This window comes from Alexandromys fortis, unplaced genomic scaffold, assembly GCF_014885135.2.
Source record: "Alexandromys fortis isolate MF-2015 unplaced genomic scaffold, M_Fortis_MF-2015_v1.1 scaffold_92, whole genome shotgun sequence".
Taxonomy (NCBI): domain Eukaryota; kingdom Metazoa; phylum Chordata; class Mammalia; order Rodentia; family Cricetidae; genus Alexandromys; species Alexandromys fortis.
The window spans coordinates 6,333,829-6,360,719 of record NW_026067972.1 but is presented as its reverse complement, the minus strand read 5'-3'; the positions used below and the strand labels follow the sequence as shown (position 1 = coordinate 6,360,719).

General features: G+C 42.7%; 2 protein-coding genes across 9 annotated transcripts in view; both read left to right on the top strand.

Annotated features, from left to right (window-relative positions):
• The window catches only part of Unc13b (unc-13 homolog B), a 187,830-nt gene extending 184,102 nt beyond the window's left edge, over nucleotides 1-3,728 (top strand). For all 8 annotated transcript variants that reach the window (XM_050155897.1, XM_050155891.1, XM_050155893.1 and 5 more), the window contains 3 exons: nucleotides 1,569-1,661; nucleotides 1,839-1,998; nucleotides 2,161-3,728. In XM_050155897.1, the coding sequence (XP_050011854.1) occupies nucleotides 1,569-1,661; nucleotides 1,839-1,998; nucleotides 2,161-2,446 (539 nt within the window). In that variant the 3' untranslated portion in view covers nucleotides 2,447-3,728. The remainder of the gene's footprint in view (nucleotides 1-1,568; nucleotides 1,662-1,838; nucleotides 1,999-2,160) is intronic.
• Nucleotides 3,729-5,445: 1,717 nt separating this feature from the next.
• LOC126509797 (phospholipid-transporting ATPase FetA-like) overlaps nucleotides 5,446-26,891 on the top strand; it is a 74,080-nt gene continuing 52,634 nt past the window's right edge. Inside the window, exons 1-3 of the mRNA XM_050155907.1 lie at nucleotides 5,446-5,498; nucleotides 10,367-10,410; nucleotides 22,016-22,096. Coding sequence (XP_050011864.1) covers nucleotides 10,383-10,410; nucleotides 22,016-22,096 — 109 coding nt within the window. The 5' untranslated portion in view covers nucleotides 5,446-5,498; nucleotides 10,367-10,382. The remainder of the gene's footprint in view (nucleotides 5,499-10,366; nucleotides 10,411-22,015; nucleotides 22,097-26,891) is intronic.

Genomic DNA, 26,891 nt, shown 5'->3' with positions numbered 1-26,891 from the left:
CTGACCTGATCCTGAAGCAGAGTCCTTCCAGGAGGCACCTATAGGCATACTTAAATGGAGTCCTCCAAGAAAATTTGGATGGGTTACCTGGAGGATGGGAACCTGATAGCATAGCAAGCATGGGGGGCTTGAGTCTTCCCAAGCTGTGGATGTGGAGTGTAGAGTTGACCTGGAAGGGAGAAATCAGGCAGTTAAGAATGAAGCGATTGAAGGTGAGAAAATGGAGGGGTCGTGCAGTACTGCTCCATTTCTTACAGCTGTTCGCAGTCGAGTGTCTGGAGGAAAAGCAAGAAAAGCAGGCATGGTATGGCTGAAGGGGGGGGGACCTTTTGCAGAGCTGAGGATATGTAATGCCTGTGATATTAGGGAGGTTCTGAGTTAATCTAGAAAGGCTTTTGGCAGCGTGGTGATACAGCTGGAGAACAGTGAAGACCGGGCCTACAGTGCTAGCAGGGCTGCACCACAGGGAGACTGCACCTTCCCCTTGCCCCATTTTCCATGTTTTCTACTGTTCTGCTATGGAGTCTAATGTGGAACACTTAGACACTGACCTTGACTCTCGGACCTCTTTCTGTACCCTGTTCCAGTCTGAGCTTCCTCAGAATGTATTTGGACTCTCATGAATGTCTGTAACTCCTTGACCTCTAACAACTCTTCTTTCTCGTTCTGCTGCTGCTCACCTCTTGACTTGCCTGTCATCCTCGCTCAGTGCATGATGGGAAAGGTATTAGGTTTACTGCTAATGAGGACATTCGTCCAGAAAAGGGTATGTTCCTTTACATTGTGCAGTCATAAATCAAACACTGACTCACCCTGTGAACTACAGTTAAGTGTATGCTTGGGATGGCTGAACCAGCTATCAAACGTTCAGGAGCTCTAGATGCTGAATCTTTGACCTTGGCAATGTACTCATGTAGCTCAGGAAGAACTTCTGTTCTTGACCTATGTCTTGTCCTTCAAATTCCCCATTATTACACCTCAGGACAAATGAGGGTTTTCTTTGAGGCACAGGTTAGTGACATGTTCTCGGAATCAGGTGGAGGCCCTACTAAGAGACACCTACAAACTAACCCTATGCAGAGATTGTGACTAGAGAGTTGTTCTGTAGATTTAAGTAGGACAGAGAAGACCTCCCAAGCAGGGGCACCCAGAAATCCTGAGAAAAGCATGAGGTTGCATCTCTTGGCTAGAGCAGTAAGAGATATCGTAAGTCAGTGCACATGACTATAATCCGAGAAATCAAGAGGCTGAAATATGAGGCTCTCAAATTCAAGTCTAGCCTGCACTATATAAGGAATAAGAACAAGAGAAAAGCAGAAAGAGGGAAAAAGGGAGAGAGAATTCTCAGTGCATGTTTCAGTAACTTTCTCCCAAGATTCTGTCAGCTTATTTTGTGTTAGAGTGCACAGCCTCATTCTTTCTCTCCTGTTGTTTCCTCTCCCATTTGTTACTTGCCCATGACTACTGTGGGTGATATCTTCTTGCTTTAGGGAAGGGTGTAAGGTGGGAACATTCTAAACTCATTTTACCTGGAACTAGTTCTCTAGTAGACAATCATCTGTCCTCAGGTGCTGGTGTGGATGACCCTGTGGGAGAAGTCTCCATTCAGGTGGACTTGTTTACACATCCTGGCACTGGGGAGCATAAGGTGACAGTGAAAGGTAAGTGCTCCTGACTTGTAAGTTTGGCTTTTTCTTGCTATGACCTCACTCATCCTGTGAAAGCAGGGGCTGCTCATCCCAGTGCTCCAGCTCAGTCCTTCTCAAGGGGAACATGACCTGGGGTTCAAGAACTGGGATACTGGGGGGATCCCTCACAGATCTCCCTTGTTTGGGTAGTGGTAGCAGCCAATGACCTCAAGTGGCAGACAGCGGGTATGTTCCGGCCTTTTGTGGAAGTGACCATGGTTGGCCCACACCAAAGTGATAAGAAGAGGAAGTTCACAACCAAGTCTAAAAGCAACAACTGGACCCCCAAGTACAACGAGACATTCCACTTGTAAGTTACAGAGTTGGAAACCTATAGGCTCTGGAATGAGGGTGTGCTGGGTGGTAAGGGTGAAGAGACTGGAAATAGATCCATGGGCTAGATGTCAAACTTGAATGAATTCAGCAGAGAAAGTTCATTTCTGGCTTTTTATCTTCTACCCTGTGCTCATAGCCTCCTGGGAAATGAAGAGGGTCCGGAGGCCTATGAATTACAGATATGCGTGAAGGATTACTGCTTTGCCCGGGAGGATCGTGTGATAGGACTGGCAGTAATGCCTCTGAGGGATGTGGCAGCCAAGGGCAGCTGTGCCTGCTGGTGCCCATTGGGCCGGAAGATCCACATGGATGAGACAGGCATGACCATTCTCCGGATTCTGTCTCAGAGGAGCAATGACGAGGTGGCTCGAGAGTTCGTGAAGCTCAAATCGGAGTCTCGTTCCACAGAGGAAGGGAGTTGAGCATCTTTGGTTTATGTGCCATCCAGACAACATCAACCGCACACATCAGTCAGGGAGAGTTAGCTGTATAGCCAGCTTAGAGTCCTTGTAGTCAAAAGGCTGACTCTCCTAGTTAAGGATGTTTAAGGAGAATCTTGGGGTAATAAGACTGTGGCTTTTCAGAGAAAAATCATGAAACCCAGCCAATAGGTCTGTGGTGTTAGAAGCTGGGCTGTGGAGCTACTTCCTGGAGAGATTTTTCTATAAATGGAGAGGGACATTTCCAAGAATGTCAGCTGTTCTTGGTAGTCAACTCTCCATTCCACCTCCCACCTCTAGCCTCCTCTAAACCACACTTTGTCCAGTTAGATGCTTACATGCTCATCATAGAAGATGTTTAGAAGGCCTACAGCTTGTTTCCTGGCTGACCTATTGATGTTCCTGAGCTCCAAGGTCCATGCTGGAGATTAGCCAGAGCAGGAATGCACAGACTGGAATTCACCGTCCCTTGAAGTGGACTGGTTTGTATGGATCTAGTGAGAACAAGGCTTGGGAACTGAACAAGATACCTTCTGCAAAAGGAGCAGGCTGATTTCCTTAGCTCAGACTATCTGTCATGAGTCAGAGAAGGTTCACATGGTGCTTTGGAGCCCTGAGCAGATTATTTCTTTGGAATCCAGGCACCAGGGGTCTTACCTGCCCAGAGTACTCCCGACTCCTTACTCTGTAAGCAGGGATTGATGCTTAGAACACACACACACACACACACACACACACACACACACACACACTTCTTTTATGTATAGACTTGAGGGCTAATAAGGATCCAAGGATATTTTCTTGAGTAGTCCCTGAACAAAGCCAAAAATCTTGGAAAACTATCTAGAAAGAGCTGTCCTCACCTATGGCCACAACCTTCCTTGAAGAAAACATCTAGTCTTTGGCCTTCCTTCGTCTCCTTGGGATTAGTGGCTGTTCCTCATGGATTGGTCAAGCATAAAAAAGGAGCTTGGACTCTCATTCCTCTGTATGAACTGGATGGAGGGAGTCCTCAGCACTCGCTGTAAGGTCAAGGACAAACTTTCAGAGGGTCAGAGGAGCTTCATGGACCCTTGCTCAGAGATGTGACTTGGTCCTTGGATTTCCTGACACTGTCTTACTGTAACTGCTGAGGACTCAACATTGTCCACACTACACTGGCCAACACATGAAACAAACCAAGCATTTGTGCTGTTTTTAATTATTATATGTGCCATTGTTACAGAAAATTATAGGCTAGACTGTAATAAATTATCTTAAAGCAGCTTTTGGGGTCTGGAATTCTGTGAATATGTGGAACTGTCATATTTAATGATAGCTTTTGGATCAAAAGCTCCCTCCCTACCCCCTTATAGCCAAATGGTGGGACCTAAAGTGGTTCTGAATGAGCACTGATTCAGCAGTCTATAGACTGAATCATTTTGGTCTTGACTGAGAACTAGTCTGATAACATTCGTGTGACCTAGGACATCAGCTTCCTGCAAAAGGTCCAGAAAAGAAGGAGTCGACATGTGCCATGGGAAGTAGCCCATGCTTCTTCCTTCCTTGTCTAGGATCACTAGGGCAGACCACAGCTCTGAAACAGGTAGCTATCTGCTGGGGAGAGATGCAGAACGTAGCACAGGCCTGAGGCTGCTTTGGACAGCACAGATTAGGCTTTTCGGCTCTTTTCAAGGAAGATAAACTGTGGTAACAAAACTAATGAGGCCTTCTGGAATCAGAAAAGATGACATGAGAAATGTAGGCCTCACATACTCCTTCAGACTGCTGTCACCACCTGCAACAAGAAACTAGCCCCATTTCCATTTCTTGCAAAATAGATCCTCTCTATTCAGTTGCCAAGGAGTTTTAAAGCTTCATCCTTCTCCCCCACCCCACCACCAAAGCAGCCACCTTCTGTGATTTCTGCATCAAAACTGCCCCCAGGGGCTGGGCAGGGGAGCTCACACTTTTGAGTCCAACAACTGGGATACAGAGGCATTTGGATCTCTGTGAATTTGAGGCCAGCCATGGCTACAGTTAGATCATGTCTAAAAATGAAATGGCCCCCATGAAACTACTTTCTATTATCTGGTCCTGCTACCACTAGTTGTTAAGGGTCTTGATTGGTTTCGTTTTCTCTACCAGTTAAAGAATTTAAAGACAGGAAATATTTATTGACCATAACAGACAAGTAGCTGTAGAGAAACCACAAACACAGCAAACAGGCAGACAGATATAGCAGTTAAGAAAACACCCTAACAGTAGGTACACACAAAGAAAGACCTTCTTCAAAGCAGAAGCTCAGCTTCTTGAGGCTTGGAAACCTGTAAAGTGTGTGAATGTTTTTGCCTGAATGTATGTTTGTGCTCCACCTGGGTGCCTGGTGCCCACAGAGGTCAGAACAAAAAATCATTCATGTTTTGAGCCATTGTATGAGTGCTTGGAATCAAACCCAGGACCTCTGCAAAACCGAGTATTCTTATTGCCGAGCCATCTCTCTGGGGTCCCTCCTCTTTCCTTTTCTAGCTCTCCAGTTAAATGCTACTCAGTGCTCACCCGTGGCTTCCAAGCTGAAATTTAAGATCCTTCAAGAGGACACACCAACCATATACCCCACTCCCAATCCTGCAGCTCTCTGAATTATCTCTACATGCTTGTGCACTTGTGCCCCTCGGTCCCCTTTTACATTGTGTGACCTTCTTGAGATGTCAGACATCCCTTTCCACCTCGTTTATCCTGTTACCTCCGGGAAGTCATCGGGATTCAGCCAACTCTGGGCAGCACTCCCCATTGTTATTCTGTCTCTCCTCATCAGCCCATAGTTTCTGGCCCTCTGGCCTCAGCCGTCCCAGGGATTTACTCAATACTTCAAAGCCAGAATTTGATCTGCAGGTTGCTTAAACAGTCACCGGCCCGGCTAGAGACAGCGCGTGGAGCGTGCCCGTGGGGGTGGGGCAGATCCTGCTCTGGGCGGAAGTTGTGCCTCTGTAGCACCTGCGCAGAAAGATGCGTTAAGATGGAGGTTGCTGGAGTAGAAGGCTGTGAGGCGACGGTAAGCAGGGGGCGCCCAAGAGAAGTTGAGATCTTTACCCGGTGGTTCTTCATCTTCCTTCCTTGAGAACTATTGTAATACTTCCCGCTCTGTCAGTACTCCTCAAACATACAAGTTTACCCAGCGCTCCCAGATACTTTTGTCCAGATATTTCCAAAGAGAGTCTTTATCCCCCGCTCCCCAGAGAATTTCCCAAGGGCGCACATTTGTCCATTAGTTCCCTAAAGCAGGTTAACCCTTTCCCCTAGCTGTGTGTGCTTCATTTCCCAAGTCTGCTAAGGTTCTCCTGCATTTTCCATCATTCTCTTCCTTTTAATGTCTCCCTGGAAAGAAAAATTAAACTGTTTACCGCGAACATACTTTCTAATGCAAATAAGTAGCCAGGTATTTATTTATTTATCTAGTATTAACTATAAACTATAACTATAGACATTGTTTGGTTGCTTTGAGACAGGGTCTTGCTGGATAGCCCTAAATGGCTGGAGACTCACTGTGTAGACCAGACTTGGAACTTGTAGTGGTTCTCGTGCCTCTGCCTGCTGGCTGCTAAGATTACAAGTATAAATTACCACATCCAGCAGTAACTAAAACCTTTTCCAGCCAGCACTTAAGAGTCTGAGGCAGTTCAAGATCAGTCTGGGCTACATTAGATCCCTCTCAAAAGTTTAAAAAAAAAAAACCAACTTTTTTTTAAAAAAAGTTTTAAAATATACATTTTGCAGGATCACTACACGCCGCACTTATTTTCTCATCCTGGGCTGTACATCTAGTAGGCATTTGAATATATGACTCTTAGTTTAGAACTTGGGGGCATTTTCTTTGCTAATATTTAAGCTCCTAATGAAAACAGAAATTCATCATGTGTGTTAAAGTTAACTTCAGCCCCTTTGCTGATTGTAACAGAGGACATCCTAGGAGGTAAAACCAAGGATGAAATCCATACCAAAATAGTTTGGGTAAGAGAATTCAAGCAAAATATCTGAAAGAGCCATGGTTCATCTGAAGAGGACCCATCCATGTACAATTCCTCTTTGAGAGGGAAGGCTAAAGATAAGGTATTATTTTTCTCTCTTGTGGATATGTGGTCACAAAAGGACTATTCCTATAGTACAATCTCAAATAGTCTGAGTCCAAGCAAGGGGTATAGCATATGCAAGACACTAGAATTTTAAAAAGACCAAAAATTCTGGCCCTTTGACTCAAGAAGACACAATGGTAACCCTTTGTGTAGAAAATAAGTATCTTTAGGCTGAGTCTAACCACACAGAACAAAACACACTTTCTCTAGTGGATATATTAAGAGTTTGTGCCCCCAGAGCCTGCTGCCTGCCACCACATGTCCCGCCACCACCATTTGGGACCTACAGCATTTCTGCTACCTACTGCCACGGGGATCTTGCAGCATTTTTTAAAAAAAGAACAACACTATGTGTAGAAATGCAATGTACATGTTAAATAATACTACAATAGTAAGTATGAATTGATAGTTTTAAAAAATATTTATTTTTATTTGTGTCCTCTGGATATTTTAACTTCTTGTTTGTACACCACATGTATGGGTGCCCTTGGAGGACAGAGAGGGTATCAGATCCCCTAGGACTGAAGTTAGAGACAGATGTGTATTGAAATAGGAGCGGCGGGGCTGCATCCCCAGCACCCCAGCCGCCTGCTAGCTTATGCCCGAAATAACAACACACAAATTGTATTCTTTTAAACACTGCTTGCCCATTATATCTAGCCTCTTCTATGCTAATTCTCACATATTATTTTAGCCCATTTCTAATAATGTGTGTAAGCACCCCAAGGTGCGCTTACCGGGAAGATTCTAACCTACGTCCATCCTGAGTCGGAGCTTCATCGCGTATGCCCAGGAGAGCGAAGCAGGGCCTCTGCTCCAGAGAGCAGAGCTGTCGAGTCTGAGCTCACTTCCTCTTCCTCCCAGCATCCTATTCTGTTTACTCCTCCCACCTATGTTTTAACCTATCAGGGCCAAGGAGTTTCTTTATTGCTTAACCAATGAAATCAACAGATTGATATATGACACTCCCACATGAGATGTGAACTGCCATATGGGTGCTGGGAATCCAACACCACTGGAAGAGAAGCCAGTGGTCTTAACCACTGAGCCATCATCTCTCCAGCCCCTTGATACAGTTTTAAATAAAAGAAATCAGGAATACTTTGAGGTTAAACATGCTGATCTAGTGGGTTTTAAAGGACAGAATAAACATGTGACACCTGTTCACTGAATATTTCCCACATGATCTCCCTAGACCCAGAAGCAGAAAAGCAACATAAAATGCAAAGATGGTATTGAAGCAGAAATCAGAAGACAGATGTGGGTCTCTGACGCATGCTGGCCTTTACATAACTGTTTGTTGCAATTGTTATTTGGACTGGTAAATCCTTCCATATCTAACTCAGAGGGGTGAAATGGGCTCAGGTACATAAGAGCACTTAGAAAACTATACATTTTCTCTATGTGAATAAAGAAACATTATGCAGAATCCTCTGTGTTCTGATAAATTAGCTTCTATGGAATTTGTCTTGTTTAGTCACAGGTTCAAGAAGATTATATTTGTTGAATAATTACTATATGTCTGGTATTATCTAGACACAGACACTAGCATGAAATAAGAGACAGATAATCCTTATAAATTTAGGGGTGGTCATCAGCATATCAATTGCCTACTAAGCATGTAGTGCAGACTCAACATCACATTGAGGAGGCAGGAAAAATCTAAATTCTAGACTTAACTCTGCTGCTATGTAGCTATGACAAGAACTTTTGTGTGTCACCCCGGATATCCTCATCTGTGAAATAAGGAGGTAAAATGACCTCACATGTTCTTTACAGTTGAGCTTCCCTACCTTAATATGTTGTCTTCCTACAATGTCCCTGTTGAAAAAGCTGAACAATTAGAGACCCATAAGGACAAGTACTAAAGTCACACTAGATTCAGCACAGTACTAACAGAGGTACCATGGTTTGGTGGTAGAGTACTCAGAGAGACTTCATGGAAGACTAGGTAGATTGGGAAGGAAGGAGACTTTGGAGTAGAAAAAAAGGGAAGAGACTCCTGCATGTACTTGGAAGTTGAGTGGAAGTTCAAAGAAGTGGAACATTCATCCTTTTTGTCCTATTTTTTAAAAAGAGTTAAATTTTAATTATTTGTGTGGGTCTGTGTCCACTGAAGCCAGAAATGTCATATCCCCCTGAAGTTGGAGTTACAGACAGTTGTTATAGCCTGATATAGGTTCTGGGAATCAAACTCTGGTCTTGTAAAAGCAGTACATGCTCTTAACCAATGAGCCATCTCTCCAGCCCAGCCCCCATGTATTATTTTTCTAATGTAGCAGTCAGAGTCTTGGCAGAAAGGCAGTTGATACAATCATAAAGATTTAACTTAAGGGCCTGGTCAGTAATAAAGGGACTGGCAAGGAGTAAACACAAAAGGAATAGCCAACAGAAGCTCTCCTAAGGATCAAAGGAAAGGACTGTTTATCCTGGAGTCAAGCTAGAGCTACAGCTCTGGGAGAAGAGGCTTCCTGACAGCTATGATCCTAAGTGGTGAGAAACCACTAAAGGGACTTGAGCAAGGTGCAGAGGAATAAATGCCCTAAGGTTTCCCTTGTCATTCAATTGCCAGCTAGTACTTTTCATTGCTAAGACCTAAATGGCAGTCTAGAGCCAAGAGAGTATGGGGTATATACTTCATAAACGTCAGCTTCCCAGACCAGGACAAATGAGTTGGAGGATGGGAAAAGAAATAACAAACATTTTCTCCAGGAGCAAACCATCATTATAGATGCTTTCCAAATAGTATAGTGTCCCCTATGTGAAAATACTGCAAGGTTCAGTGTCCTTATCTGTGTATGAAGATACTGATACCTTTGTTGAAGAGTTGTTGTGAAGATTCTGTGATGTATATGAAAATGCCCAGCATGGAGCCTTGATCCTCTGGATCCCCACTTTATATTGGGTCCTTTCTTACATGCCTGGATAGCTCCTTCTCTAGCCAAGGTCTCAAAGTGTAGATGAACTGACTGAATGAAGGGAAAGATAAAGTATACCCCTGGGGCCTATTGCACATTATAGTGACTTTGGCTTTTAATAGGAGAAAGCTAAAAAGTCATTGAAAAGTTCTACAGGAGCCTTAACTTCTGACATGAGGGGTTTTTAATCATTTACTAAGGAATCACCTATTTTTTCATTCAGTGAGCCTTGATCACTTTTAAATTATTTAGGTTTTGGGTTCCTTTTATCTCATATGAGGAAGTATTCATGTACTTAATTAATGTATTAATGACCCTCCGCTTTGAATACACATTGGAATCTCTTGATAGTAGATAATATTGATTCCTTGAATCCACTACTTTGAATTGATTAGTCTTGGTTGCATGCTGTGCTTTGAGTTTTTGTCTGTTTGTTCATTTTTTAATCATGAACTGGGTGCTGCATATGCCTGTAATTCTAGCTATTCAGCAGGCTGAGGCAGAAGAGTTCAAGGTCTTGGTGCAGCATAATGAAACCAAGTCTCAAAAACAAAGTGAGAGGGGCTGTAGAAATAGCTCAGCAGAAGAGTGTACTTGCTGCTCTTCCAGAAGACGCAATTTCAGTTCCCAGCACCCACAGTCTAATGCAACTCCAGCTTCAGGGAGTCTGATACCCTGTTCTGGCCTCCACGGCTGACTGCATTCAGGTACATTTACTCCCACACAAACACGGGCACATAATTTTAAAATAAAAAGATAACCTCCATAAAGCACTGAGTAGAGTGTCCATCACACTACATTGTTAATGAATGGTAGGTATTATAGCATCAGGATGCCAGCTCACTGACAAGCAGTTTTTGTTTCATTCTTAGGTGGTGTTTCTCTGAGATGAAATACATAAAAGTTTTTATTTCAGGTAAGTACTCAGCTCATATTAGTTGAGGTAGAGTTCACAAGCAGTACCAGTATCTGCCTATTCCTGCACTGTACCACATTCCACTCACACAGCTTGTGCTTTCGGGACATTTGTTTTTTTGTTTTTCTTTGTTTGTTTGTTTGGTTTGGTTTGCTTTTTCAGGACAAGGTTTCTTTGTAGCTTTGGAGCCTGTCCTGGAACTCATGCTGTAGACCAGGCTGATCTAAAGAGACCCTCCTGTCTCCACCTCCCAAGTGTGTGCCACCACCTCATTTGTAAAGCAATGAACAGGTGTCCTCCTAGAAGCACCTTACAAATTGAGATCTGCATTGGCTAAAGAAGTATGTTCTCAGTGATAGGAGGCCCGCCTAGCATGCACAGTGCCCTAGGTCCAACCACCAGGTCACCGAAATGGGTTGGGGGGAGAATTACATAGCTTGCTGTGTGTGGTGACATTTCTAAGCCCAGAATTTGGGAGCTGGAGGAAGGATGATAAAGAACCCAAGGTCAACATGAGTAGGTAGTGAGTTCTAGACCAGCTTGAGTTACCAGAGACATTGTCGCAAAAACAAAGTACAAAAATAGAACTGCAAGAAACTTGACAAGGATTCAAACTTGATTTGCCTCTGACCTTGCCTGGAACTACTTTTTCTGTAGAGTCAAGGGGGAAAATTTATAAAATTGAACTTGAGGTTTTTATTGAGTTTAGTTATAACCCCTGATGATATTAGTTTATACATGAGAGTAGTGTTTAGGTGTTCTTTTTAGAGGCCAATAATAGTAATGTTTAACTAAGGAGTTGAAACAGGTGGATAAGTAATTTAATCCTGAAGATTTGTAATCAGAAAGCCATACTATGATAACCTTGGTAACAAAGCTTAAGGTGAGTATGTTTCTAATCTTTGAGCCTTCATAGTAGACAACAGTAACCCAGCAGATTATTGTTGAAGGTATCAGTTTAATGGAGATTATTGGACCATCTCTCGCTTAGACAGTGTGTCTCTGGATAAGCCCAGCCATTTGGCCCTTTGTTGGACTTGAATTGAAAGAAAAGGGGAGAATATAAGAGACGTTATTGGAAATCTCTGAGAGACATTCTGGAGAAGATAAATTCCTGAAAGAGTTTGAGGATGGACAACATGGAGTATAGTGCATTTGAGAATTAGGGCAAACAGGAAAGCTAGGATGTTCAAGATTAGTGTTAGGGAAAAGTAAAGTGCTCATGTTTTGTTGTTTTGTTGGCTGCCCATGTAGTAAGTAGATGGATAGACCAAATATTAGGTTTCAGGAGCATAATTCGCAAACCAGTTGTCACTCTATCTCCTGATGGAAGATAACCATAGAGGAGACAGACTGAACACCATTTCAAGTACCACATTCAAGGGATAGGTGTGTTGTTTGTTTCAATGCTGGCCAGCTGGGGAGAACTCAAGATCAGTTTAGACAAACCCTGATATTGGTCCTTTCTAGCCTTCTGTGTTTTCTAAGAGTCCAGAGAAAGTGTATGTATAAAGGAATTTATTTTTCTTTTTAAAATTTTTATTATTAAAAAATTACTTATATTTTTAAATTTCATTAATACATACCCAATCCAAGTTACCACTCCCTCCCCTCCTCCCATTCCCTACACCATACTCAGATCCACTCCTCAGAGAGGGTAAGGCACATTGCTTTGGGGAAGGTCCAAGGCCCTCCCTAATATATCTAGGCTGAGCACGGTGTCCATCCAAAGAGAATAGGTTCCCAAAAAGCCAGTAGAAGCCGTAGGGATAAATCCTGGCGCCATTGCCAGTAGCCCCACAGTCTGCCCCAGCCATGCAACTGTCAACCACATTCAGAGGGATGAGTTTGGACCTATGCTGGTTCCTTCCCAGTCCGGCTGGAGTTGGTGAGTTCCCATTAGTTCAGGTAAACTGTTTCAGTGGGTGTACCCATCATGGTCTTGACCACTTTTCTCATATTCTCATTCCTCCCACTCTTCAACTGGACTTTGGGAGCTCAGTTCAGTGCTCCAATGTGGGTCTCTGCCTTTGTTTCCATCAGTTGCTGAATGAAGGGTCTATGGTGATATTTAAGATATTAATCAGTCTGACTAAGGGCAAGGCTATTTCAGGCACCCTCCACACACCTGTGAACACCTGATTTTTGACAAAGAAGCTAAAATTATACAATGGAAAAAAGAAAGCATCTTCAACAATGGTGCTGGCATAACTGGATGTCAACATGTAGAAGAATGCAAATAGATCCATATCTATCCTCTTGCACAAAACTCCAAGTCCAAATGGATTAAAGACCTCAATATAAATCTGACTACACTAAACCTGATAGAAGAGAAAGTGGGAAGTAGCCTTCAGTGCATGGGCACAAGAGACCACTTCCTAAATATAACCCCAGCAGCACAGACACTGAAAGCAACAATAAATAAATGGGACCTCCTGAAACTGAGAAGCTTCTGTAAAGCAAAGGACACAGTCAATAAGACAAAAAGGCAGCCTACTGAGTGGGAAAAGATCTTCACCAATCCCACATTAGAAAGAGGACTGATCTCCAAAATATATAAAGAACTCAAGAAATTAGACATCAAAATTCCAAATAACCCAATAAAAAATGAAGTACAGAATTAAACAGAGAATTCTCAACAGAAGAATCTCAAATGGCCAAAAGACAGTTAAGGAATAAGGAAATACTCAACATCCTTAGCTATCAGGGAAATGCAAATCGAAACAACTCTGAGATACCATCTTACACCTGTCAGAATGGCTAAGATCAAAAATGCATAAATGAATTTATAAACAGAGCTGACTGAAATGGAAAAGTTGTCTGGAGAGATTTATTTTTACTGAAAGTGTTTAAACCAGCTGGACACAGAGGAAAAACTATTCAGGGTGGGCGGGTGAAGTAGATAGCTCCCAGTGCCCTTCTAATTTTGAAATTTTGCAATTTCCAGAATCAGAGAGACCATAAAAGGTTATCAGAGATCTAGAATGACTCTTAGACCAGGCATCCTTGATGGAGATAGAAGGCAATTCTGTGTTTTGCTATGTTTGAGACAGGGATTCACTGGATAGACAGACCTAACTGACCTGAAACACTCTGCATAGACCAAGCTGACCTCAACCCCACAGAAATCTCCTGCCTCTATCTCCTGAGTACAAGGATTATAGGGGTATGTTGCCATGCCCATTTGGAAGGCAATTTTGAATTTTTTAAAAAACAAAAAACAAAAGACGTACTTTAATTTTAGTGTGCTCAGTTTGATTTCCTCGTGGACATTTGACTTAGACCCGTTAGAAATGTGTTGCTTTTTACTGTGAAGGACCATGTGAGGCCCAGGGCCCCCAGTGGAGGGGCCTAGATTAAGTTGGTCACGGGAGCGCTTCACTCTGTGGATACCACATTGTCTCTAATGAAGTAGGGCAGCTAAGGATAATGTGCCTTTGGATTACTTTTAGCTGAGAGACATACAGGTCCCAGAGATTATTTTCAGCATCAGACAGATAATGTGCTTGTGCTCTTTGTAGCAATTGTCTTGAGGAATTTATCAGCAGGAGACATCATGTTATGAGCGTGTTTCAGGGAGAGTTTCCTTGGACTGGTATTTCAAGTAAACCTACCTAGTGTTTCTGTTCACTCTTCTTTTAAAAAATGATTTTTATTATTTGTATGTCTATGTGCATGAGTATAAAGATCAAAGGACAACTTTTAGAAATTAGCGCTCCTTCTACTGTGGGTTGTAGAGACCAGGCTCACGTAGCAAGGGCTTTGTACTCACAGAACCATCCTGCCCTACCCTGTGTTCACTCCTTAGTCCATTTCCTTAAAAAACAAAATAAAGCAAAATCAAAAACTTCTCCCTTATTTATCCCTATTTAGAAGACAGGAATGAATATAGTTCCAGTTACTAGACTGGTAAGGAAGAAGATGAAATAAAAAAATTATAGCACACAGAGCAATGGCTTGTTTTGGAGAATAAAATCAAAATATTGTGAGAGTTGGAAGGGTAAAGTATTTTTGTATGTTGGAAGTTCCCAGAATTTGCACTGGCCTTTGTAAGATAGCTTTGAAGGAATCACCTTTTTTTTTTTTTTTGTCCTGAGTCAGGATTTCTCTCGAACTCACAGAAATCCACCTGCCTCTGCCTGTGGAGGATTATAGGATGGAGAAGACAGCACTTTTAGAAGTGACAATATGAAGAGTGCACAGATGAGGAGAACGTGGGTCGCATAGACCAGTTTGCATAAAGATGAGTAGTGGAAGAGAAAAGGACGTGTCCAAGCATCTTAGATGGTGGTTGATGACTTCGCTAGGTAGCACATGGAAACCACTAAGGTTTTTGGCTGGTATCTAAGACACCACAGTAGCTGTCGGTGCTCAGCTCTCCCTCTCTGTCTAAAGAGCACATTCCTGCTTCCATGCTTGTGCTCGTGAACTTTTGGCTGCTTGTTCTACTACAGTGTCCCATGTGGATGATTTCCATCGGGAGCACAGGAACATAGACGGTTACTGACTTTGACACCAGAGGAAAGTGGAGTCTTCCCTAATGTTTGGTGTTGAACATGGTCACCTTCGACTCCAGATAAGATTCTACACTAAGGCCAGGCGGTGGTGGCGCACGCCTTTAATCTCAGCACTCGGGAGGCAGAGGCAGGCGGATCTCTGGGAGTTTGAGGCCAGCCTGGTCTAAACCACCGAATGATGCTGAGAAGGGATATCAAATCTTCACTGCCATGACCACCTCCTTCTGTAGAAGGAGCCAACTAACCCCTGGATAGTTGGCTCAGTGGGTAAAGGCACTTGTTATCAAACCTTAAAACCTGAGTTTGATACCTGGATCCCTTGTGATGGAAGAAAGGAACCATTTCCTGCAAATTGTTCTATAACTCCCATATGTTGCTATGGCACATTTTCATATATGTGTATATTCAATAAATTCTAAACAATTTTTTTCTAGAATGCTCCTGGATTGGCCTTTCACAGAGGCAATGGAACTCCCTGACCCCATTATAATAGCATTCTCACCTAGAAGGGAGTAGTCAGACAAGAATTATTGCCTTTTACGTTTTCAGGGGCACGATATTCAGGGGAATGTTAGGCAGGTTAACTCTAGGATTGACTGGCTTTACATATGAATTTTTGTCATCAGGGAAATGTAAATTAAATTACTTTGAAATTCCATTTTACCCCATTCAGAATGGCTATGATCAAGAAAATATAATAAATACTTGCAAGACTTTTGGGAAAGAGGAATTCTTATTCATTGCTGGTAGAAATGTATCAAATCGGACTCTCTGAATGTGGCTGCCAATGGGGGCGGACTGAGAAGCCATCGATAATGGCACTGGGACCTGTTTCTACTGCATGTACTGGCTTTTTGGGACCCTAGTCTATTTGGATGCACACCTTCCTAGTCCTGGATGGTGGGAGGAGGGCCTTGGACTTCCCTGCCCTCTCTTAAGGAGGGAGGAGGAGAGAGGAGGGTGAGTAGGTAAGCAGAAGTGGAATGTGAGGAGGGGAGGAAGTGTAAATTTTTGAATGGAAAAATAAAAAAAATAAAAAAAAGAAATGTAAGCTACTGTAACCACTGTGGGAATTAATATGAAGGGCCGTCAAAAAATTTAAAATAGGGCTTATGCAAAGACTTGGTGGATAGAAACATTCATTGCATATAAATGATGATCAGAATTTGATCCCCAGGAACCACATAAAGGTAGAAGGAGAGAATGGACTCCACAAGTTATCCTCTGATCTTCTCTCTCTCTCTGTCCTCTCTCTCTCTCTCTCTCTCTCTCTCACACACACACACACACACACACACACACACACACACACACACACACGTCATGTGCACTCACATAGTAATGGTAGTCTTAAGTTTTTAATTAAAAATCAGTCTACCGTATGACTCAAGTCTACTACTCCTGGGCACAAACCTAAAGAACTCCATACCCTACCACAGAAGTATTTCCAAACCAGTGTTTATTGCTGCACTCTTGACAATAGCAAGGGGATGGATCCAGTCCAGGTGGCCATCAGCTGCAGAAGGGATGATGAGAACGGCATAGATGCACCATGGAAGTTTTCTCCGCTGTAAAGATGAGTAAAATTGCAGGAAAATAGATGAAACTGGGATGTATTATATTAAGTGAGGTCTCGGAAAGACAAACAGCTCATTCTTTCTAATATTTGGGATTTAAGAGTGAGTGTAGACTATAAAACTAGATAGACCAAACAAAGAAAAGTAGATGTTGAAGAAGGGAGGGGAGGACAGAAGTTCACACGATATGAACATGGAAAAAGATGATACAAGGGTGGGACAACATGATGGAGGGAGGAGGAATGGGAAGAATCCGGTGTTTTTAAAATGTCTTAATGAAATCCAGTTCTTTGTAAGCTAATAATAAGTGAATTTGATCATCTTTCTCCAGCATGTAAGTTTCAAATTAGTATATTTTTAGGTTGTATTGTGTTATAATATTTGATTTTAGAATTTTTTATGTTTTCTTTTTTGCTTTTTTGCTTTCTCTGTGTATTCCTGGCTGCCCTGGAACTAGCTCTGTAGACCAGGCTGGTTTCAAACTCACAGAGATCTGCCTGCCTCTGCCTCCCAAGTGCTGGGATTAAAGGTATGTGTCACCATCACCTGGATATTTTAGAAATACTTTTTTTTTTTTTTTAGTTTTTCGAGACAGGGTTTCTCTGTAGCTTTGGAGCCTGTCCTGGCACTAGCTCTTGTAGACCAGGCTGGCCTCGAACTCCCAGAGATCCGCCTGCCTCTGCCTCCCGAGTGCTGGGATTAAAGGCGTGCGCCACCACCGTCCGGCTAGAAATACTTTTAATAGTATGTGTGTTTGTGTTTGTGCATGTGCTTGCATGTTTTGCACTTGTCATAGCACATATGTGGAGGTCAGAGGACAACTTTCAGGGGTTGGTTCTCTCCTTCCATGGCGGGATTTGGGAGTTTCAGTTTTTCAGGTCTGTATGGCAAGTATTTTTACCCACTGAGGCATCTCATTGATCTAGAATGTCTGATTTTAAAAGTTGCTGTTTGAGCTGAGTGTGATGGCATACTATAGAGGCAGAAGCAGGTGGATCTCTGTGAATCTGAGTCCAGCCTGATTTACATAGTGAGTTTCGGATTAGCCAGGGCTACATAGTGAGATCCTGTCTGGAAAAAAAAAAAAAAAGGCTTAAGTTGATGCCTTAAATTTTTTCTTGGGAGTAGGCCAGAATTTCCAATAATTTTTGAAATGGTCCTTCTTCTTCTTGACCCAAGCTTACTTCTGCTCTTTTGTATTATATATTGATGTAAAGTGTCATTCTCATCATTTACAATTATAAAATCAAAATATTGATAGACTCTGAAAAGTTTTGAAGGTTTTCTGTATCTTGCAGTATCATATATTCAGCCAAAAATTAATTCCTTATGGAAAAATAAGGCTATTACTTCATTAGCATGATGATTTTGTATTCATCTTTAATAAATCATAAATTATGTATTTAACCAAAAATGATTTAAAAATAACTTTTCTTATGATTTATTCTCAATAAATGTTTGATTTGTATATTTATTTTATATACTAACACATTAGGGTCATCTAAAATTTTCTTAGGTGAATAGGGGTTACACGTAGTTAAGAGCATTTGTTGCTCTTCCAAAGAACCTAGACTGCCTACAACTCCAGATCCAGGGAATCTAGTTCCGTCTCTGACCTCTGGGGGCACTGTGCTCACATGGCATATGAACACACACGCAAACAATTTTAAAGCTTTTAAAAATAATTTTATTATTATTATTTTTTTTATGCCCTGACTGCAGTTTCCCTCCCTCCTCTCTCCCCGTACTTCCCCTATACCTCCCCTTTGCCCCTTCCATCCATCCACTCCTTCTCCTTTTCTATTTAGAAGGCAGGCCTCCTTTGGATGTCAACCAAACATGTTACATCAAGTTGCAGTAAGATGAGGCACCTCCCTCATATTAAGGCTGAACAAAGCAGCCCAATATATGAGGAGTAGGGTCCCAAAAGCCATCAAGAGTCATAGACAGATCCTGTTCCCACTGTTAGGAGTCCCACAAGAGGACCAAGCTTCACAACTATAACATATATGCAGAGTGTCTACATCAGTCCCATGCAGGCTCCCTGGTTGTTGGTTCAGTCTCTGTGAGGCCCTATAAGCCCAGGTTAGTTGATTCTGTGGGTTTTCTTATGGTGTCCTTGACCCCTCTGGCTCCTACAATCCTTTCTCCCCCTATTTTGCAGGATTCCCTGAGCTCTGCCTAATGTTTGGCTGTGGCTCTCTGCATCTGTTTCCATCAGTTAGTTGGTGAAGTCTCTCTGATGACAGTTGGGCTAGGCAACAGTCTATGAGTATAGCAGAATATCATTAGGTATCATTCTGAGGACTTTCTTGATGCCAGTGGTGTTTGGTTCTATCCCAGGGTTGGGCTCCCTCTCATGGCAAGGGTCTCAGACTAGACCAGTTACTGGTTGGTCACTCCCACAATTTCTGCACCATCTTTACCCCAGCACATCTTGTAGTCAGGACAAATTGTAGGTTGAAGACTATGTGGCTGGCTTGGTGTCCCAGTCCCTCCAATGGAAGTCTTGCCTGGTTAGAAGAGACGGCCAGTTCAGACTATGTATGCCCAATAGCTAGGCGTCTTAGTTGGGGCCACCTTGTAGATTCCTGGGAGTTTCCATTGCACTAGGTTTCTGCCTCATCCCAAATGCACCCTTTTTCCAGTTGTCTCTTCCAGTACTCATCCCCCACCCCCACCTGATCCTTTCTGGTCCCATCCCCACTGTGCCCTTGAAATCTATTCTATTTCCCCCTCCCAGGGAGATCCAAGCGTTCCCTTTGAGCTCTCTTTGTTACTTAGCTTCTTTGGGTCTGTGGGTTGTAGCATGGTTATCCTTTACAGCTAAAACACACTTTTAAGCGTGCATTTACCATGTGTCTTAGGGTTTCTATTGCTGCGATGAAACACCATGACCAAAAAGCAAGTTGGGGAGAAAGGGTTTAATGGACTTCCATTTCAGCATTGCTGTCCATCACTCAAACAGGGCAGATTCCTGGAGGCAGGAGCTGATGCAGATGCCACTGAGGGGAGCTGCTTACTGGCTTGCTTCCCCTGGCGTGCTCAGCCTGCTTTCTTACAGAACCCAGGACCACTAGCCCAGGGATGGTACCACCCTCAATGGACTGGGCCCTCTCTCATGGATCAGTAATTGAGAAAATGCCTTACAGCTGGATCTCAAGGAGGCATTTCCTCAGCTGAGGTCCCTGCCTCTCTGATGATTCTAGCTTATATCAAGTTGGCATACAAAACCAACCAATACACCATGTTTTTCTTTCTGGGTCTGGGTTACTTCATTCAGGATGACTGTTTTCTAGTTTCATCCATTTGCCTGCAAATTTTATTGTTTTTTTAACAGCTGATTAATACTCTGTTGTATAAATGTACCATGTTTTTTTTAATCCAGTCTTTGGTTGAGGGTCATATAGGTTGTTTCCAGCTTCTGGCTATTATGAATAAAACTGTTATGGACATAGTTGAGCAAGTGGCCTTGTGGTGTGGTGGAATGTCCTTTGGATATATGCCCAGGTATGGTATAGCTGGATCTTCAGGTAGATAGATTCCCAATTTTCTGAGAAACTGCCATATTGATTTCCAAAGTAGCTGTACAAGTTTGCACTCCCACTAGCAGTGGAAGAATGTCCTTCTTACACATCCTTTCCAACATGAGCTATCAATTATGTCTTTGATCTTAGCCATTTTGACAGGTGTAAGAAGAAATCTCAGAGTACTTTTGATTTGCATATCTCTGTTTAAAATGCATGTTGTCTTATCATAAAAGTTGATTTCTTGTATACAAATGTTTGTCTTCAAAACATTTTAGATACAAGATTGTTCTCTGAAAAACAGTCGACTTGCAGAACTATATTGTTCTACACATAGAAATGTGCTTACTGCCCTTAAAGACATGAACTCAGTGTATCATTCAAATATTCATTAGGAGTGTTACCCAGATGTGTACCTTTTGCTTGGCTTTGATTTTGTTAATTCACTATGCAAGAAACTTAGAAAAGCCATTGTTTTCCTACAATTCCAGAGTTTACTAAATAGCGATAAATCCACAAGCTTCAGTGGTTTCAGTGACTGATTTCCCAGACAATCCCCCCAACCTTGGTGATGTGGCAGAGACCAATGCACATTCTTTAAATCTGATCTTAATTACTAATATTAAATTGAATTTCACACATCTCGCAGCATACAGTATCTATGCATATATGTGGTTTACAGAATTATAAGATAGGCTATAGCAGAGTTGCAAACGTTTCAAGAGTAGGTTGATAGAAATGCTATCTGTGTAGATAAGATAACAAAAAAAGCAGATGGCTTCTGGTCTGGGATAGAACTGGGAGGGAGCTGCTACTGAGACCTACTAGAGAGCCTGGCTAAAAGTAAGGCTACAGAGTGGAATCCTGCTGATGGAGCAGAACCAGTCAGAACAAGAAAGATGTGTTCCTGTGAGTGGGCAAACGGGTGGACAGAGAGACACTTGAGTACACCAAGTCAACATCTGGGGATGGAACTGAGGCCAATCTAGAGCTCCAGGAACAGACAAGTGTTCTCTGCCTGTCAGTCATTGCCACACAATGGGTGTCAGACCAGAGCAGAGCTAGGCATTCATCACTTGGTTGGATCCAGGGGAGGGAGTTCCGGTCTTTCTTGGTGTTCTGTGTCTGATAAGTTCTTAGACGTGTTTCTTAATATTCCTATATGCCACACAGTATTGATTCGCCCTGATAAACTGATAGGGTGGCACCATTTTTACTCCCAAGAATAAGTCGTTCATCTGTCTTTGCCATGTGACAGACAGGTGGTGTTGTGGGTCCACCCAGGGTCAACCTGGGTAACTTAGCAAGAATAAAGAGAAGAAATAAAGCCTGGTGACAGAGCTCAGTGGAAGTGTCTTTCTAGCATGTGTGAGACCCTGGTTTCAATCTTTAGTGTTGAAGAGAAAAAAGTTGTTTTATTTGACTGATGAGAGAACCAGGAAGATGTTAAGATAAACTACAGTGAAAATGTAGGGTATGAATATTTATAGACTATTCAGTAAAGAAATATTAAAGACAGAGGCAAGAAGATTGAAAGTTCAAGGCCAGCCAGACTACATAACAAGACACTAGCACAAAAAAGAAATATTAAGATTTCTGAGTGACTATAAGTTGGGCAATGTGCCACAGCCTTTGGAGTTGTCTTTCCTCTCCACTGGATAAAATCCACGTTAGCCTCCGCTTTTGGAGATTAGGATGTAAGCCAGAGCTGTGCTGCGATATCACCCAGCAGTTTCTCATGATTATTTTTCTGACAAATGTAGTCATCTATAAGCTTGTTTGCCATGAAGTGAGGCCTGTTTCCCAGGATCTGAAACTGTCTTTATAATGAGGGTAAATGCAGTGAGTCCTAAAACCTAGTCGTGTGTGTAAGAGGTAGACTTTCGGAGGTTTCAGAAATGGAGTTCCAAGTTTCTTCAACACTTGTCAGGATGGGATAGTATCAGCACGGAAATCCTCATTCTGGCCTCTGGCTTCCTTACAGAGATCCCATGGAATTGTAGTTGGCACTGCTCTGCAATGTCTGTCCATGAGAGGGAAAACGAAGACGAGCAAAGTGGATACGGTAGGTAAACCCAGAATTTGACGTCTGTACATCCTTACTGTTGCCTCTGAAAAGTGTGTGTGTGCATATTGCTGCACACAAATGTATCTGACAGACTCAGCCAGCTGTCCAATCAAAGTAGCAGCCTACCAAGAAAATGACCAAGAAAGGAAATATGTTTTGCAGAAGAACATACTTCATGATTCTAAGCACACAGTCCCCAGTTTTACTATATGAGAGTTCTAATTTAAGTAGTTGAAAGTGGACCAAGGGGATTCTTAGAGAGCCAGAAAAGCTTCCAGGTGAACCCAGTACAATTAAGAAGCAGAATGGCCTCTCTCTGAGGGAAAAAAAAATCCTATGGAGACATAGCCTGGTAGTTAGTAAAAGTTAAAGGCTTTGCAACAGTCAACCTTCAGCCTAAATTCTGGGTCACCTGGTAAATACGCAGTCTAACAAGACCTTGAGAGTTCTTTTGTGTGCTGTCTAAATAAATGCAGGCATTTTCCCTTCAGTATACTCCCACATCTTACTGCATCCACCCGACACACCCCCAAACCCTATATGCTTACGTGTGTCTCTGCACTTGTTTTTCCTACTAGGATTAGGAGTGTGGAAATGGTCAGGATGATACTTGCTCCCTCTGACAACACTAAGACATAAAGAGGGCCTCCTGAGCCCTGTCAAAAATTCAAGATTCCCTAAATACTATAGTTTAATGAGTATTTAAGTGGTGTTTAAATTTATTTGAGTGTTTACTTGAGATTAAGTGAAATTTGAAGGAGGGTTACATGAAAATACTATATTATATTATCTAAGAGTTTTATGAATTCAGTATCCATGGAGACCTGAAACCAAACCCCACAGATTATATATATATGTAATCTTAACGGACTCAACATTTTTTACAGTGTGTAACACATCTTGTTTTCATGTGATGATAATACCAGGTGTTGTAGTTAGCAGATTCATTCTGACACAAAGTCCTTTAAAGCCTGGGACTCTGTCTTCCTCAGCTTTCCCACCCCACCCAGCTGGATCATTCTAGCTTCTGCACAATGGAAGCTCAGTGATGATTATTAATTTAAATTACTGGACAATTTTGTTGGAACTTCTTCTCTCCTAACACAGTCAACACTGAGGCTTCTGTGATACTCAGCGATATGGGGCTTTCATCCCAGAGCAGCAGCTGCCAGCTCGTAGTCCACTGATCCATCTAGTCCTTATACTGCCTCCACCTAGACAGTAGTGGGCCCCACAAGCTGAAGGCTCAGCTCGGCTGTCCCCACTTAAAGGCAGTCACAAGCCCAGGCCTCTGGAGCTTCTGATGATCTATAAATGGTTTTGGTTGTGGTTTTTTTTTTTTTATGAGCACCCCTCCCCTAACACGCACACAGACTTGATTACTTCGTTAGAACATTACAATTTATGAAAACATCATGCTTAAATTTACTGCTTAATATAAAGATTATCTTAAAGTATACAAAAAGAGCCAGACTGTGGTGAGCCCACAAGTATTATACAGTAAATGTACAGCTGATGGCTCTACTGGACTGTCCATGGAAAGTGCATATGCACACATCCACCTGGAGTAGCCCATGTTTGCAGAGCTGCAGGGACACCTGACTTTGGGTAAATCACTGTATGTTCTATAAAAATTTGTGAAATCATGGCATTCTCCCTTCTATAGTATCCCAGCAGTGTATAAACTGACTTTTCCTGTAAGGCATCCAGATACCTCCCCCTGTGATACCTCCCCTCCATGAAGCCACGGTGTGAAAAGGATTCAGTCAGTCAGGTTCTTGTTCTCATAGAAAAAATCTACAATAGTCCCCCACAAACCTTCGTTATTGACAGTGCTCACTGATGAGAAAGGAGCCTCATACAGGAGGCAATGTGTCTGCTCTAACAGCAGACTCGGGAAGGTGGAATCTACCGGTCTGCTCTGACTGAACAGGCTACTAATATTCTGTATTTACCCTTCACCTTGGTTTCAACTAACATAGGATCATAGCCCAGGAAATTAACTGTTGAAACAGGAAAAAGGCCTGATTTGCTGAAACTAGAGAAAAATTTTCACTTGGGCACTCTGCTGAAGTCAAAAGCAAGGTCCCCAGAAGAGATTCCTTTTAACTCAGCCAGCTCGATGCTAAAGCAAATCAAGCCCACTGGTCAGTAGAACCAAGGCAGGAGATGCCTTGCCCCTCTGAGATGTAAAGATCCATGGTTTCTTGTGATTCTGTGAACATCCATGCTTGATACTATAGTTACCGCCTATGGGATTGCTAACTTGTCTGCACACCTACATAAACTGAAAGCTTTGTGGAGATTACCCCCTGTGCTTTATACCCTTATGCTTTTTCTTCTTCTTCTTCTTCTCCCTTCTTTCCTCTTTCCCCAAGGAATAAAGAAACTTGCAGGAAAGTTCGTCAGTTAGTTCTACCCCTCATATTCCATTCACAAGCCAGTTTTCGCTTGTGGAAGAAATTTCATTCTGAACCTTGAGGGAGTCAGTCCTGTGACTGGTACTCATTAGCTCCTGATACCAGATGAACACACACACACACACACACACACACACACACACACACTTACAAACACATGGCAAGTATAATCTCAGCCCCGGCATCCATCTTTGAAAACCCACCTCCCCAAGGAGGGTAAAGGAAGTCCACCAAACCTTGACCCCCCTCCCCAGGAAAGGTCATGACCACTCCCACAGGCTCTTTAAACTGCTCCCCAAACTAAACACGTGGTCTTGCCTCTTCCTCTTCGATTGTCTCATTGGCTTTCCGTTTCTCCCTTGGACCCACCCGAAATTGCAGATGTCCAATTAAACCTGGATGTCTTTTAATTTAGTCTGATAGGGTTTATTTGCATCGGCAGAAAGGCTCGTTCTTAGGAATTATTCCAAACAACAAGGTCTAGAAAAACCATAAGAACAGGAACACCGAGCCTGTGGAGTTGAAATTATACTACCTTCCTAACCCATGGATGCGTTCTCGTTCACCTCCCTTCTGGCCTCTACAGCTTCCATGAGCTCTGAACCCTGATCCGTGAGGTTTTATGGACGTTTATTGCGTGTGCATGATTACTACTAGACTGTATGTATGGAGACCCCAACAAGGCCTGTCTAGACTCTACTCAGCCTCTCTGTGCAGGAGTCCTGCCTCCAGAGTAAAGAAGGTCTTTTTTATTTTATTTTATTTTATTGAGCTCTACATTTTTCTCTGCTTTCCTCCCCGTCTCCCCATTTTCCTTCCCATTTTTCTCTTCTATGAGGTTTAGTGTGGCTGGCTAATAAAGAAGTTCTTATTACTTATCATTAGATAAGAGTCAAGGAATTTCTTTATGGAAAGCCCTGAAAAGTTTGTGCACCCCGATAAGCCTCTCTTCTGGGGCAAAAATCCGAATCAGACCAAATTAGAAAAAGCCCAGGTTTATGGATACAACTGCTCCCAGATACTTTCCAGCATTCCAGAGAGGAAAGAAAGACCGGAATTCCACATGTTTGTTTTCTGGGGGGCAGTTTAAATAGCCTGTGGGAGTAGTCCTGAGCATCTCTGGGGAAGGGTCACCATTTGGCGGGCTTTCTCAGGGGCAGAGTCTGGACTGATGCAACTCCCAGGGGAGGGGGCTCGGATGGAACTTCCACCCACACATTCCAGACTCTTTGGATATATGGATGCCAGGGTTTGGGGTGAGGCCTTTACCCAAACAAGCCCTAAGATCAAAAGGTAGTAGATGATTAGAGTTTCCTGACCTGTATTAGAGAAGAGAAATGCCAATATTGTGGGCTGCCTCAGGGAGGGAGTCAGGAGCCAGGAGCCATAGGTAAAAACGCAGCCACAGACACATGATAGTCTTACAGCAACTGTAGGTGAAAAGTCTCAGTTACCCTAAGACAAGATGTGGAGCTGACCAGATTCAGTAGTTGACTGTGGGACATAATCAGGGCAGCACTTTTGAGGGATTAATGTATGGATTCCTCTAGAGATACTTGTTTTGTTGTCTCTAGAAAGCTGAAACACTTGAATCTTTTTTCCTACTTCTCTCTTCTTCTTCTTCTTCTTCTTCTTCTTCTTCTTCTTCTTCTTCTTCTTCTTCTTCTTCTTCTTCTTCTTCTTCTTCTTCTTCTTCTCCTCCTCCTCCTCCTCCTCCTCCTCCTCCTCCTCCTCCTCCTCCTCCTCCTCCTCCTCTTCTTCTTCTTCTTCTTCTTCTTCTTCTTCTTCTTTTTCGTCTTCTTCTTCTCCTCCTCCTCCTTCTTCTCCTCCTCCTCCTTCTGTTTAATTGTGTGTGAGAGAGTTAGAATTTCATGGAGCCCAGGTTAGCCTCATATTCATTATATAACTGAGCATAGCTGTGAACTTCTGATTGTCTGTCTCCATTTCCTGAGTGTGTGCCACTATGCCTGGTTTTATGTGGTGTTAGGGACCAAACTCAGTGCCTCATGAATACTGGCCAAATAACTGAGTTATAGTCCTAGCCCTTTTTGTGTTAGGAGGTACCTTGAGTCAAGCAAGGCCTTATTATATAGCTCAGGCTTCCCTCTAACCAGATATCCTCCTGCCTCAGCTAAGATTACAAGTATGCACCACCACCTCACCACTGCCTGTCTATAACATCCCATTTTTTTGTTTACTTTTTATTTATTTTGAGACAGGATCGTTTTGAACTCAGTATGTAGAGTAGTTTTGAACTCAATATGTAGGTGAAGAGGCCCTTGAATAGAATTCTGATCTTTTGGCCTGCATTTCATCAATCATACCTGGTTGATGTAGAACTGGGGCTCAGACAGAGAGCTTTTTTTTTTTAC